Source organism: Lathyrus oleraceus, chromosome 1, assembly GCF_024323335.1.
Source record: "Lathyrus oleraceus cultivar Zhongwan6 chromosome 1, CAAS_Psat_ZW6_1.0, whole genome shotgun sequence".
NCBI lineage: Eukaryota > Viridiplantae > Streptophyta > Magnoliopsida > Fabales > Fabaceae > Lathyrus > Lathyrus oleraceus.
This window is the reverse complement of record NC_066579.1, coordinates 103,498,403-103,513,287: the sequence shown is the minus strand read 5'-3', so window position 1 is coordinate 103,513,287 and position 14,885 is coordinate 103,498,403. Positions and strand designations below refer to the sequence as shown.

The following is a 14,885-nucleotide window of genomic DNA, read 5'->3' as shown; positions in this document are numbered from 1 at the left end:
TCAAATGCCTCAACAACAAGTTATCCGATTTGGTAACCATATAAATCGGAAAATATGACTTTAAGTTTTTCGATTTGAAAAAAAAATCAAATTTTATGAATTAAGATTATCCGATTCGAGTGATAGGAGTTTAACGGTTACTTTCGACCGACTTGAATGAATAATAAAAACAAAAAAATTAAAGTGAAATTGATAAGTGTAAATTTTGAATATTTCCGAAATTTATTGGGAGAGAGGATAAGCGTGGGAGTACAGGTAAAAATTTATCATGACTAATGTTAGAGAGGTGATAATCAGTGGGGTGCTAACACAACCTCAGCTGTCGATATAAGATCGAAAGGCTCATATTCATTACAGCATCCTGCTATTACAGTAGAACATCTGAATCCTTCGCTTTGTACCAAAAAAAAAAGCGACTCTGGAAGTTTCTTTTTCAATTTCAACAACCAGTTACTCAAACCACCGCGGAGTAACACATGGAAGCTTCAACCGCGGCGGAGACACCAACTCCGACGGTGAGTCAGAGAGATCAATGGATAGTAGAATCACAGGTCTTTCATATTTATCAACTCTTCGCCAATATTCCTCCTAACGCCCAATCTATCATGTAACTAACCTCTCTTCATTCTCAATTTCTCACCTTTTCAATTCTTCAATTCCAAAATCAAATTTCATATATAAGAATTTCTCTTCTGTTTTCACTTTTTAGGTTAGAGTTGCAACGAGATAAACACGTTGAGTACCTTTCCAAAGGACTTCGTCACCTCGGTTCAACTTTTTCCGTCTTAGATGCAAAGTATCCCTTTCTTTGTGTTTTGATTCTTTTGTTGCTGTGATCATTGCAAATTCTGTTACTGTTTTTTTGATTTTTGAAAAAATTGAAGTGTTATTGTGGTTTATGGTGCAGTCGACCTTGGCTGTGTTACTGGATTATTCATTCAATTGCTTTGTTGGGAGAATCTATTGATGATGATCTCGAAGATAACACTGTCGATTTTCTTAACCGTTGCCAGGTTTATGTTATTTTCATATATCACTTGAGAAATTATGAATGAATGAAAGCAAACAATCTAGACAATGTGTGTGAAATTAATTTGCATTAATTGTACATGTGCTTTGAGTTTGACTCTATATCTCAATGTTTGCGTTGTACTAGTATGTTTGTTTAGGAAATGCTTTTATGAATGACACCACAATGAAATATGATTGGTCATTTATGCAAAATGTTTTTACAATGTCACTACTTTAATATTGAACTCTTCATTTTATGCATCTTTTATTCAAACTTCCATTTTAATACATGGATCCAATCATGTTTTTACAAATTCTACATGTCATGAAAATGCGAGTCTATTTGGTTATGTTGGCAATTACAAAAGTGTTAACTGAAAATGAAAAAAAACTATTAACTAAGAACCACAAATGCAATTCATTTTATGGAATCAGAGAACCTTGTTACAAGATAGCTCAACTTGAAGTATGCAATAAATATTGTTGTTATGATGGGTATGAGCAAGCTTTTCAATAGTGTTTGCGTTGCGGCCGGTTCTTGATATCATAGAGAATCGCGGTCAAATACGATTGTAATCACGATCGCAGAATCATAAAAAAACCTTGATGTTTTTAAAAACCTTGATAGCATAAATTAGTCTTATTTAATTTTACATATATGTTTGGTCATGTTTTACTATTTTTCCCCATCATAATAATACTTCCTAAAATCTTGATCTCTAGACTCTAGTGCCTAATTTTTTTTTAACAGAGCCATTATTTGTTTGAACATTTTCTTATGTAATGGTTTTGATCGGCCGTGTCAAACATGCCCAAATATTCTTTAATTGTCATGTTTTATGTTGTTATTATTTAAGAGAGTTTTAGATGGCTACTTTGTTTGTACTATCCCATTTTCCCCCGCTTACGAATCTCTTGTTCTTCAAATACCAACAGGATCCAAATGGTGGATATGCTGGGGGACCTGGTCAGGCAAGCAACTGTTGTGCTTTTCACCTATTTCTACTTGAACATGAAGCTATAGTTTTGTTGAATATGATTCTTAGTTTCTCCATTGTTCGAACCACATTTTATTTTCTCTTGATAGTTGCTACCAACTCTTATGTATATGAATAGAAATTAATACCATGGTTAGTTTTTTTTTAGTATAATATGCCCATAATTCTATATAATGTATAGATCCTTCTCAAAAATAGATATCATTTCTTCTTTCAAAGACTATGGAAAATATGTCATAGGGAGGTTTGGTCTATGAAGCACGCATGGACACCCCAAACACAACACCGACACTGACACAGTGACACTTGTAATAATTAGAAAAAATGAATAAATAAATGTAATCCAATATGTTGGTGTAGGTGTCCAACACCGACACTGACACGGACACGTCTTTTTTCAGAGGTGTCGGTGCTACGTTTGGTAGCATGATTCAGTTGTCTGGCGGCTGTAGTGTTTGACTTCATTCCATATTCAGTTGAATTAGTTTCAGCTTTATTTTTATCCCTCTTTCCCCATTTTGTTGATTGAGTTCTAGTCAAAATGAACTTTATAACCTTATTTTTTCCCCATGTAATATGCCATGTATCTGTTGGGTAAACTTTTTGCTGTAACTGTAGTCTTGGATGGAATAGAAAAAGCTTTTCATAATTCAAATTGTGAGTTTCATACTCTAATTGTTTGAAAAGCATAAGCTTATAATATCTTTGAAATCTTTCTCAGATGCCTCATCTTGCCACAACTTATGCTGCAGTCAATACTCTTATTACTCTGGGTGGTGAGAAATCTTTGGCATCTATTAATAGGTGGTCAGTTTATGCTCTTCAAAGCAAAGTTCTTGCAGTAATTTTTTTACTCTTTTGTTTGGTAGAGTTATGTTCTCGTGCATCTGGAATTGATTTGCACTTTGAAAATATTATTTTCAGAAATAAGTTGTACGGGTTTATGCGGCGGATGAAACAGCCAAACGGCGGATTCAGGTCTGTTATTGTATTCATCTACGTGCATTCAATTAACAATAAGAAATTACATTGATGCCTGCCCATATCCATCTTAGTTGTATCTGGCTGCTTAGGCACGTTAATGCTTGCATGTCTATCTTATGCTTGAACACATTGCAAAGATACGCACTATTCACACATATGAACAATGGCAAATTTTGATTTGATAATGTTTGTGGGGCCAGTTGTGTGAAAATTTGAATCTGCCATCATGCACAAATCTAAATGGTGTGACTTTGAGTTGTGTGTTAAAAGCACTTTTAATGCTAATTATTGAACTTGTTGACACATTCAGAATTATTTGGGAAACCATATTTTTTTATTCATTATTTTCTTTTTCAATTATCAAATGCTTTATTCAGGATGCATGACGAGGGAGAAATTGACGTTCGAGCTTGCTACACTGCCATCTCTGTAAGTTGGTTTTCTCTGTATGTCTTTCTTGAACACATGCTTATGTAGTTAGTTATGTGTAAAATGATTATATGCACATATATTGCACTTTTTTGGATCAGCGTCATGCATTGTTTTACTAGTTATTATAATGGCCATTTTATTGTATTAGACAGAGTAGTCAATCCCAGATAGCGACGCGGAGTGGCCAGTCCTAAAAGTGGGATAGCGTATAGCGGGATGACCACTATTTAATAATTTTTTTGGACAAATTACATATAACAATTATAAACATATATTGAATGTAAAATTAAACAAGTAGCTCAAAACCCATAAAATATTCATAAATCAAAGCACAAAACTTAATAAAAAAACACTCAAAAACCAACAAGTTTTAATCAAAACTCCTTATCAACGTCAACAAGTCTTATTCGAAACATTACATCCCAAAATATTCAAACTTAAGTAATAAATATTTAGGGGTAACTTTGGTTTTTCAGAGGGAAAATGAATGGTGGGTCAGAAACAGCTCCGCTCCGCTATCCCGTTATTTACCCTATAGCGGCCACTATTGTGTTTTGCACCACTAAGGCTCTTCCCATAGCGGCTAGCAATGTAGTCAAGCACGAGATCTTAAGTAGGACCGGTTGCCTTGTGAATGATCGTAAAACTTAGAGCATTAGCACAGCATGTAAGATTCTACTGAATGGAAAAATGGCAATTTTCAAAAAGCTTGATCTTGACCACACCGGTGACAAAACATAGCACTCTCAAGCATCTTTGGCACGTAAGATCTTACGATCTTACTATCGAGCACTCAATCTTGACTACACTGGCGGCCAGCCTTTGCTCCGCTCCGCTATCTCGCTATAGTGCTGCTATTGACTACTCTGATTAGACATGCCTCATGTAGCATATTACTTGTAAGGAATGACAGGATGTCGAAGCTATTGCTGTAACTTAGACCTTTTCTACCATTATCCTCTATTATTTCCTTGAGGGGGTGAGGGGCTTTTAATGCTAAGGCTGTTATCTGTTACATAACATTGGGAATCTTGTTGGAGCTAGGTGGCAAGTGTTCTGAACATTTTGGATGATGAGCTGATCAAGAATGTTGGAGACTTCATTTTAAGGTTAGTTTCAAGAAGAACTTGCTTCAGTTTTGAAACTAAATATGGCTTTATTCTTCCAGCTTGATTGTCTAACATTTTAATGTTAATTTCAAGAAACACTTGCAATGTTTAGAATAGAAACATTTTACAAGTCAAACTCATTACTTTTATTCCTACTGCCTTGATTAATGAGTGGTTTTCCTTTAGGGCAATTTGCAAGGGTTCAAAATAAGGTGGCATTTAAGAAAACATTTTTAATGATCTCTTCATGAAGTATGTGGGGTCTCATGTGTGACCTTCAAAGTATAAACACTAATAACAGTTGAAAGCGGCATTACATTATGTCTTTGTTTGTATGTACGGAGAGTACTAAATTCTCTTCATTTTTGCTAACCTAATGGTTTTGGCAATAAGGCAAACTGTCATCTCTTCAATAGCTATTTCTGGCCTTAAATGGGACCTTTAAGTATAGCATTGGTTAATAACTGAAAGTCCCAATAGCCACAATGTTTGGTGCCTTGGGGTATGTTGTATTGAAGTAATGAGCTCTCCATTTATTATTATTCCTACTATTTGACGGTTTTGTATAACTCTAAATTTCTTGCTGTGTAAAATAGTTCATTGGTCAACTAGAAAAACTTAACAGTTTATTGCCTACTGTGTACTATCTGTTATGCAGATTGTAATACATGTGTTATCTCTATGTTGTTTATTTGCAGCTGTCAAACATATGAGGGAGGCCTTGCTGGTGAGCCTGGGTCTGAGGCTCATGGCGGGTATGTATCATCATACTCTCCATCTCTCGATTCTTATTATACATCTTCACAATAATATGATTTGGAATAAATAACAAAAGGAAGTTTGATAAGTCATCTTATGTTTTTACCATATTTTTTATCAGGTATACCTTTTGTGGGTTAGCTGCAATGATTCTGATTGGTGAGGTTAATCGCTTGGATCTGCCTCGTTTACTTGTAAGAGAGTTTCTCTTTTTAGTATCTTCCAATTAGTTCCAAGAGCTTTTGAACTTGTATGAAACTTATATTATATTTCCTTGCATTAGGATTGGGTTGTGTTTCGGCAAGGTAAAGAGTGTGGATTTCAGGGGAGAACGAATAAATTGGTAGATGGATGCTACTCGTTTTGGCAGGTGATTGAAATTTTAAATTTTCTTCGTCAGTCTTCTCTGTGATATAGTTGGCTTACAATATTAAAATAATCAATTAGGGAGGTGCTGTTGCCCTATTGCAAAGATTACATTCTATTATCGACGAACAAATGGCAGAGGCATCACAGTTTGTTACAGTATCTGATGCACCTGAAGAAAAGGAATGTTTGGACGGAACCTCAAGTCATGCAACTTCCCATATTAGGCATGAAGGTAGGCAAAGAAGCCCAAATTTGAAAAATTTCTTCAATCATGAAATTAAGTTTTCCCTTGAATATCTACACATGTTTCTATTTTAGTTTCTCATGACATGAACTAACACTTCACTTTTAATTCGAATCCTTGCAGGCATGAATGAATCCTGCTCATCTGACGTTAAAAATATTGGTTATAACTTTATTAGTGAGTGGAGACAAAGTGAACCACTTTTTCACAGCATTGCCTTACAGCAATATATTCTTTTATGTTCACAGGTATGCACTTTATATTTTGGTAATATATCTGTTTCATGCCTTGATCCCTTGAAGCTTGAAATGGAAGTTCTGCTTTATGCGGCTTCGATATACCAATTTCTCTCATTTTTCATCCATCGGTCAACCATTAATCTGTGCTTGATTGATGCAGGAGCAAGATGGTGGGCTCAGGGACAAACCGGGTAAACGCAGGGATCATTATCATTCATGTTACTGTTTAAGTGGGTTGTCACTGTGCCAGTATAGTTGGTCGAAGCGCCCAGATTCTCCACCGCTGCCTAAGGTAGTAATGGGCCCATACTCCAATCTCTTAGAACCCATCCATCCTCTCTTTAATGTTGTTTTGGATCGATATCGTGAAGCTCATGAATTCTTTTCTCAGTTGTGACGGATGACAAGGTTTTAGCTACCAATAGCTCGATCATTAGAATGTAAAATGTAAACTAAAATATGAAATATGAAATACCAAAAAGATATTATTGGATGAAATTCACGTGGATCTAATACAACTGCGTGGTTTTCATTCCTGATTTGATTTTGATTTACATGAGTTAAAACGTTAAACCCTTCTTATTCATACATTTGTTAAGAGCTTAAGGCTTAATGGTTAAGCCAATGTTATAAATATTTATGCAGAAAGCTGTTGCTTATCACCAACGGTAATATTAATAAGCAAACAAGTATTCTGTGATAAATTAATCATACAGACATCTTATAATTTTGATATATTTAAGAACTTTAATGATAATGTCTTATACATCTAAATCAAGACAACTGTCTACTCTATTTTTTAAAGTTTAAAGGAAAAAATATTCACTATCCAAAAGTTCTTTGGCTTCACAATGTAATAGACTGGAAACTTATGGCTTTGTTTAGTTTTAAAAAATTGTTTTTTATTTTAAAAAATTAAAGACTTCTTTTTGAAAACAGTTTTGCAAAAGTATTTTTCATTCAGTTTTTATTTTCTTATAATATAGAACAAATGAAGTCATCAAATTAATTGATTATATAATAAATTTATTTTACATACAATTTCAACATAATGATTTTTATATAGTGTTAATCAACCATAAGAATTATTAGTTATAAGTGTTTGGAAAATAAAAGTATTTATTATTTTTTATTGTTTAAAATAATAATTTTAAAAAAATTAAATTATCAAAAGAGTTATTTGATTTTATCATTTCTAAAACAGTTTTTAAACATTAGATGACCATATCAATTCTCTCCTTTTCTCTTTTCTAAAAGAATTTTGAAATTTTTGATTACTAAATAATTCTTTTCTTTTTTTTTAAATAAGTTTTTTAGAACAAATTTATAAAACAAATTTTAGAACTAAAAATTAAAAGTCATTCAAACACTCCCTTATTTTATTTAGGCTCTTCCTTGTCATTCTCACTCATGACTATATAAGAATTTGTTGCAATACTTTCATCTTATAAAAAATATGTCATCTTTTGTATATGGGATTGGATATGGTACTTCTCATCATGGCCAAAAGCTGGTTTTTTTTCCAACTAGAAGAAAAGGCAAGGTCCTTTCTAGTTCTCACAAATAAAACAGTAAAATAAATCATGCATATCACTTATTATACACCAAAAGTCAAGAGGTAAAAACAAATTTAAACCAAACAAGATAGTTTCATTTTAAATGTACAATAAGAGTGATTAAAGAAAAAAAATAACAATACTGTTTTTTAGTAAATTCGGAGATATTTATGCCAGAAAGGTGCATGCATTTTAAGCTGTGTTCATTTTACTCAAAGTGGAAGCTAAAACTACAACTAGTTGTGTTTTTAGCTGCAAAGGTTTTGATTTTTGAACATTCCACTATGAGTACTAGTAGCATTGAAAGCTTAACTCAAGATACAAAAGATGAATTGAAAGAAAAAACACTTGAAGAGAATAATGAAGTTGAATTAGAAGTCTTGGAGGAGAAGGTTACCATGATGGATCTTAAGGACATTAGGGGAGACAATGAAGTTTTATCGAATTTCTTGAGGTCTAAGAAAGAGGTGAAGTGGTACATGGCTTTGTTGGGGCTTAGGATTGTTGCTTTTGTGTTTTGTTTGGTTGCTTTTTCTATTTTGGGTGCCAATGAGCAAAGGGTTTTGGTAAATGAGGAAATAACAAATTGGTTCTCAAGCGGATTTTCGGTTAAAACTCCGTATGAGTTCCATTGGTATGATTACGACGAATTCAGGTATGGTTCTCTCCTTCTGTCCTTCCATCTTATAATAGTGAGATTTGTGTCCGAAGAACTTGAGATCTTCTATACGTCGCAATTGCTATTGTTTGTACTTGCCTTATGATCTTGTGATTATATTTAAATGTGATGATGGTGTGTGATTTTGGTTTGGATGTGATTATGCAGGTATAGTTTTTCAGTAAATGTGATTGGATTTGTGTATTCTGGATTGCAAATTTGTTATCTAGTGAGGTACTTGGTCACAAAGAAGCATGCTATGAACCCCAAGTTGCAAAGTTACTTCAATCTTGTTATTGATCAGGTAAAGCCTACGGTCTTTTAAGCAAATTTTCAAACTAAAAATAATATTCAAAAGTTTTTTGGTCTTTTAAGCAAATTCTGTTGTTTGGATTTTGGAAGAATCAACTCAGTTTTGTGATATAAATTGGTCTTGGTAAATCATATTATATTGAATGAACATGTTTGAGTATCACTTTGCTAACATTATTAGTCTTTAGTCCTTTTGATATTGATTATAAGCAAATGTAATTAATTGCATATTCGTCAAATAATTTAGTGAAGGGCGAATCTCCCGCGATTTGTTGGAAATTCAACTTCTTAGTCATGACAATTTCGTGGCACTGGAGAGAGGTTGAGGCTCATAAAAAATCAACAAGCTTATAGTTATGATTGATCTTCCTTTGTTGGATAGACAATTTACTTGGCTCCAACCGAGCGGTAGTGCGATGAGTCATCTTAACCGTGTATTGTTATTTGAGGGGTGATTGGGACCAACTAACTAGGACTTTTCTAAGAGATGTCTCTCGCCACTACCTCTTAGTTCCGAGGCATTCATCTCATTTGCGGGGGCCAAATTCTTTAAGGTTAAATAACTATTAGGTGGTTGCTAATAGTTTGGAGCACCCGTGTTTCTGGGGGATGGAGGCTTGGCATTCTTATAGACAAATATAAGAGCTTAATAAGTAGTTTTTGACAACTTACACATGAGGATTAAAAGATAATGGATGAGATCAAAGTGTGGACTTGAAGGCAGAAGGTGGACCTTTAGCAGTGGGAGGTGTTCTCTCTAGGAGTAAAGCATTTGATGAATTTTAGAGATTTTTTAAAGATAAGGACCCTCAAATCTTCCAAATGTCTAGATCGAAATGACATACTCTTCTTCCATTCTTGAGTTAAGAGGCGCACCAAGAGGAATGCGATCTTGGTTCTCTAGGTTAGATGAGCTGGGGTGGAAGATGTGACAGGCGTTTCCCACAAAAGTTGTTAGTTTCTTCGTGCAAATGACTTAAACAACATTATTGATCTTTCGAAGCTGGTGGCTTAAGACCTATTTTGCTTCTTAGTTCTCTTTATAATTTGGTGGCTAAGGCCTTGGATGCTTGATTATCATCGGTGCAATTATTTAATGTAATTAACCGACCTTCATTAAAGATAGACAGGTAGTGAACATAGTGATAAAGTTATATTTGTTCTTAAATTCAGCAAAGAAAAAAAAACAAAATGAGTGGTTTCTGTTTAAGGTATATTTTGAAAAGACTTATGACTCAAATATTTTGAGTTTCCTTGATTATATGATGAGAAGGGTCAGGTTATGTCCTAAGCGTATATCTTGGATTTATAATTGTCATATCGAGGAGTCTATCAATATTTTTCAATGGATTCCCAATTCAGAATATATATATATATATATATATATATATATATATATATATATATATATATATATATATATATATATATATATATATATATATATATATATATATATATATATATATATATATATATATATATATATATATATATATATATATATATATATATATATATATATATATATATATATATATATATATATATATATATATATATATATATATATATATATATATATATATATATATATATATATATATATATATATATATAGAAGGCTGAATCAATGAGATACCCTAATCCTTTTCCTTTTCCTTTTGGTGGTGTAAGGTATCAATGAATCAATCACACCTGCACATACTCTTGGGTTATTATCAGGGTTCAATATTGGGAATAAGGGGTTGATGATCTTTCACTTTCATTATGTTGATGATATTGTCTTCTTGTGAGAAACCATAGTTGACCGTCTTTGTTCCCTTAAGATTGTTCTTAGGTGTTTTCAATTTTGCCTGACCTTAGAGTTAATTTTTTAAAAGTTTGTGTTAGGATTGAATGTGTCAAATTCTTTATTAGGGATGACTGACCGATTCTTAAACAAAAATTTGGGACCATTTCCTTTCAAACAACTGGTTCTTCATAATTGAGAACCTTTGGTTAGTTTGATAACTAATAGGCCCACCTTGTGGAGTAATAAGTATGTTAGCATTGGAAGGACACGGTGCTTATAACACGAGGAATGCAATCTTAATTCTTTGGGTTGGATGAGCTTAGGTGTGTAAGGAGAAAAGTAATGATTGATTTTGGGTAGAGATCTTTTCCTAGTTAACCTTTCACTCTTAGGTAAACGAAACTGGAACACCCTTACCACGAGTCATACTTTGTGGAATAATGTCCACATAACTACTTATGGGGAAAACATTCCTTTGTTCCAGTTCATATGTCATTTTGAGAGATTTAGGTATACCTCTTTATGAAGGACATTTATTTCTCTTCTTGGAGCTAATTTTGGACTCGAGCGCTGACAAATTCATTTAGGGATTAGTAAAGGTGGTTGGGAATGAGCGGTTGACGTCATTCTAGAAGGACAACTAGGTTAAGGTGTGTCTATATGCAAGAAATAATATAGACTCTATTAGGTGTCAGGCCAATGGGATGCTAAGATTGGTTAAATGGTGTGTGGGTAGGGAATCTGTGAGTCTTGGATCTGAGGTGGATGAAAGTTGTAATTGTATGGGAGTAGGAGTTTTTAGTCTCTTTTAATTGTTAAACTTAATAGTGAAAACATGAATATTTTGGTCATTACTTACTAATCTTGATTTATTGGTTCTTCAATAAGCACCGGTTCTTCAATAAGCACCCTAGGAGACAGAAGGTAGTTAAATGAAGTTAATATCAATTTTAGCAAGTATGTGCAATAGTTGGACCCTTTATAAAATTATGCTTTTTTCTTGGCCATTACTTTAAGATAAAATTCAAACTCCCCCTACCTGTTTAGGAGGAAGGCTATTACGAGGCATACCAATATATTATGTGCATTTTTTGTGATATGGAGGCAAATTCGAATGATCACCTCTTTGAAATTTGCGATTTTGTACTTAGTTTATGGTATAGTGTTTTTAGATGGTTAAGTTGGGAGACCAAAATACCTTTAAGTATTGTTTCATTTCTAGAGAGTTTTTTTTGTGTGTTCAATACTAGGAAAAATGTTAGATCTAATTTAGCATTCACTTGCTTTTGGAAATTGGGTAACAATCTTATTTTCTCTAAATAGGCTACCCATGTTTAACATTTGGTGAATATGATTTTATTCTCCTCGTAAAAGTGGTTAAATGATTTATCTAATAGTTTTTTTTTCTCATTCTTAATGGGGATAAGATCCTCTCATGTGCTTGATCTAATATTGTTTTAGGTTGTTTACTACAATATTTTCTCTTAAATTTGTTGTGGATTTTGGTTGATCTTTTCTCCTCTTTTTACGAACTCCATGATACTTCTCTTTGCTTAGGTTGGATGGAGGTCCCGAGTAGGGACCAAATAGTTCTGTAATTTACTTGTTTATTTATTTTTATTCTTCGTCTTTTATTTTTTTTACCCAATTATTATATATAATCTTTTATGTGTTCTTATTATAGACTTTTTTTCTTTAATATATTTTCAATTAATTTTTTTTTTAATTTCATAGAAAAATAATTGTATTACAAAAAATATCCATCATAGAATAAACAATTATTAAAAAATGAAACATATATTAATTAAGAGATATTATAGAAATGTCATCATTGAATAGAGTCAAAAGTTTGGCTATATTTGAAATAGAAAAGAATTCTTTATTTTATTAGTAGATTTAGTTTATATCTTCCATTCCATTGTTAAAAATGTCAAACTGATTGTTAAAATTAACAAGTAGTGGCTTAATGATATTTTTGAAATTGATCTCTAAATTTATCACAAATTTAGAGACTGAGTTAGAAACTGATTTAATAACCAATTACAGAATTCAGTAGTTAGATTATATATATATATATATATATATATATATATATATATATATATATATATATATATATATATATATATATATATATATATATATATATATATATATATATATATTAATGAATCATAGCAAATCCTTACATACAGGCTTGTTTTGTTTTCATCTGTAGGCTTTGGCATATATTCTAATGTCAGCTTCATCATCAGCTGCAACTGGAGCTTGTCTTTTGAGAAGCTATTGGATTGAACATGGCGCACACAAGTTCATAGAAATGGCAAATGCATCAGTTGCTATATCTTTCTTTGCGTTTGTTGCCTTTGCCTTAGCCTCTCTTGTCTCTGGTTTCATCCTTTTTAGGTTCAACTAATTATAAATGCAATACTCTTTGTTTGTATTAATATGATTCTAAAGTACTAGTGTCCAGTACTATATGTCTCATTTTGCAAATTTTGTAAATTTAAAATTCCTGATAAGATTCAAAATCTGCATCCTTTTTTTGATTCTCTAATTTCCTTCATACTTGATTTGTGATAATATCTCATACGCTTTTGATCATTTAACAAACATGATGCATCCCTTTTCTTTTGATTTCCTCATTTGTATGTCTTTGTGATTCTTGATCTTGTTCATTGATGGGTTGGTCACCATATGAGAAACATGACAGGAATGAAGGAATGAAGATAGTCAATGATTTCTTCAATGTCATGCCTCAATTCTTCACCTCAGATTGATTGCTTTCAAACTATAACTCTACTAGTAAAAAATGTTGGAATTTCGACGAATTCCTTATGATGGAATTTCACTAAATTTTTTGAGAATTCCGAATCAATCTTGATGAATAAGAATCATTTTTTTGGATTGATTCCTCTTCTTGTTCTTCACTCGAATGAATCAACTACACCTTGGTTGCAAGATGATCCCGCTACATAGAAATTTGAGAAGAAAAGAAGAGATGAGTTAGCAGTGGCGGAGTCAGATAAAAAAATTTGGGATGACTGCTAACGTAAAATAAAGATTATAAAAAAAATGTAAATAGTATTTTAAATAAAACATTAAAGTTAAAATAAATACAAAGTTAATTACTAAAAATTTAAATTACATAACTTAAAACTACCTTAAAGTAATGCTTTACGCGTTCCGAGTGACTTGAAATCGTCAATAATTGACTCCGAACTAATGCTTGCACTAATCTCCCTTTCAATATATACTGTCATGCTATCTCCAAGAAACTTATCATCCATCTTGTTTCTCAACTTAGTCTTAATAATTTTCATTGCTGAAAAAGACCTCTCAGTTGTGGCCGTAGAAACGGGAAGAGTCATGATAAGACGAAGTAGTCTATCAATCAAGAAATAAGTTTCAGCCTGTCTAGATGCAACCAAACATGAACATAGTTCTTGAATAGTTGATAAATTATTCAAGTTTGATGCTTGACGAGCAACAAATAGAAAATGTTGGAGTTGAAATTGCAAATTATTCTTCTCTTGATCACTAAAATCCATAGGATAATATTTTTCAACTAAAGAACAAATAGTATCAATGCTAAAAGCTTTATATCCATCCTTAGGAGATAAAGAACAAGAAAGAGTTAACAAATCCATTGTCTGTTCACTGAATCTGCTATTCAACTCTTGTAATTGTTTGTCAATGGTAGTGAAAAATATTTCAACTTTAAAGTAATGTTGAATTGTGACTTGATTCTCTTCAAGACGGGAGCGTCCAAATCTTGTTGTTGAATGAACATCATTAAGATCAGGAATCTCAATACCATGTTTTTCACAAAAAGATACCACTTTAGTAAACAATATATCCTAACCATTTTCTCTCAAACCTTGAATAAGATGTTTTGTTGAACGAACCAAGTTCATAGCATTAACTACATCTTGATTTTTTTTGTAAGACTTGACAAAGCATATATGTTATTCCCATGATTTCTTTCATCAAGTGCAAAATAAATATAAAATCAAATGCCTTCAAGTAATTATAACAACTATCTGCATCCCCACGTGTAGCATAACTCCCTCTATCTTTTGCAATTTTTTTTAAAACTAAACAAGTTGCTTCATACATGTTTATAAAGCTAGAAATTGAATCGTAATGTGATCCCCAACGAGTATCTCCAGCTCGTTTCAATGTACCAACTTGATTTGCACCTTTACCAGTTACAATCTCATCAATCTCTAACAAATAAGCAATTTCTTCTAATTGGACAGCTTGTAACTCATCATGACGCTTTGTAGAAGAACAAACAACATTCACAACAAAGATCAGCTTCTCAAAAAATTTATGAACAGGTTTGACTTCTCTTGATGATGTAACTAATGCAAGTTGCAATCGATGAGCAAAACAATGAACATAGTATACATAAGG

At 32.4% G+C, this 14,885-nt stretch overlaps 2 protein-coding genes across 3 annotated transcripts; both read left to right on the top strand.

Moving 5' to 3' along the window:
- The first annotated feature begins 232 nt into the window (after positions 1-232).
- LOC127119733 (protein farnesyltransferase subunit beta) lies at positions 233-6,827 on the top strand. Of its 2 annotated transcripts, NM_001427403.1 has the most exons (14): positions 233-607; positions 710-796; positions 908-1,013; positions 1,948-1,983; positions 2,731-2,813; positions 2,934-2,987; positions 3,371-3,422; positions 4,470-4,534; positions 5,233-5,289; positions 5,415-5,487; positions 5,577-5,663; positions 5,741-5,894; positions 6,030-6,154; positions 6,306-6,827. In NM_001427403.1, the coding sequence occupies exons 1-14, from the start codon at positions 477-479 to the stop codon at positions 6,540-6,542; spliced, it is 1,347 nt and encodes a 448-aa protein (NP_001414332.1). In that variant the 5' UTR covers positions 233-476; the 3' UTR covers positions 6,543-6,827. The 2 variants fall into 2 exon arrangements, with proteins under 2 accessions (NP_001414332.1, XP_050906003.1); XM_051050046.1 differs by having other exon boundaries at positions 306-607; positions 2,731-2,987; positions 6,306-6,807.
- A 1,010-nt stretch (positions 6,828-7,837) lies between these two features.
- LOC127115482 (CASP-like protein N24) lies at positions 7,838-13,018 on the top strand. Its single transcript, NM_001427401.1, has 3 exons — positions 7,838-8,356; positions 8,528-8,663; positions 12,685-13,018. The coding sequence occupies exons 1-3, from the start codon at positions 7,872-7,874 to the stop codon at positions 12,880-12,882; spliced, it is 819 nt and encodes a 272-aa protein (NP_001414330.1). The 5' UTR covers positions 7,838-7,871; the 3' UTR covers positions 12,883-13,018.
- Positions 13,019-14,885: the final 1,867 nt, after the last annotated feature.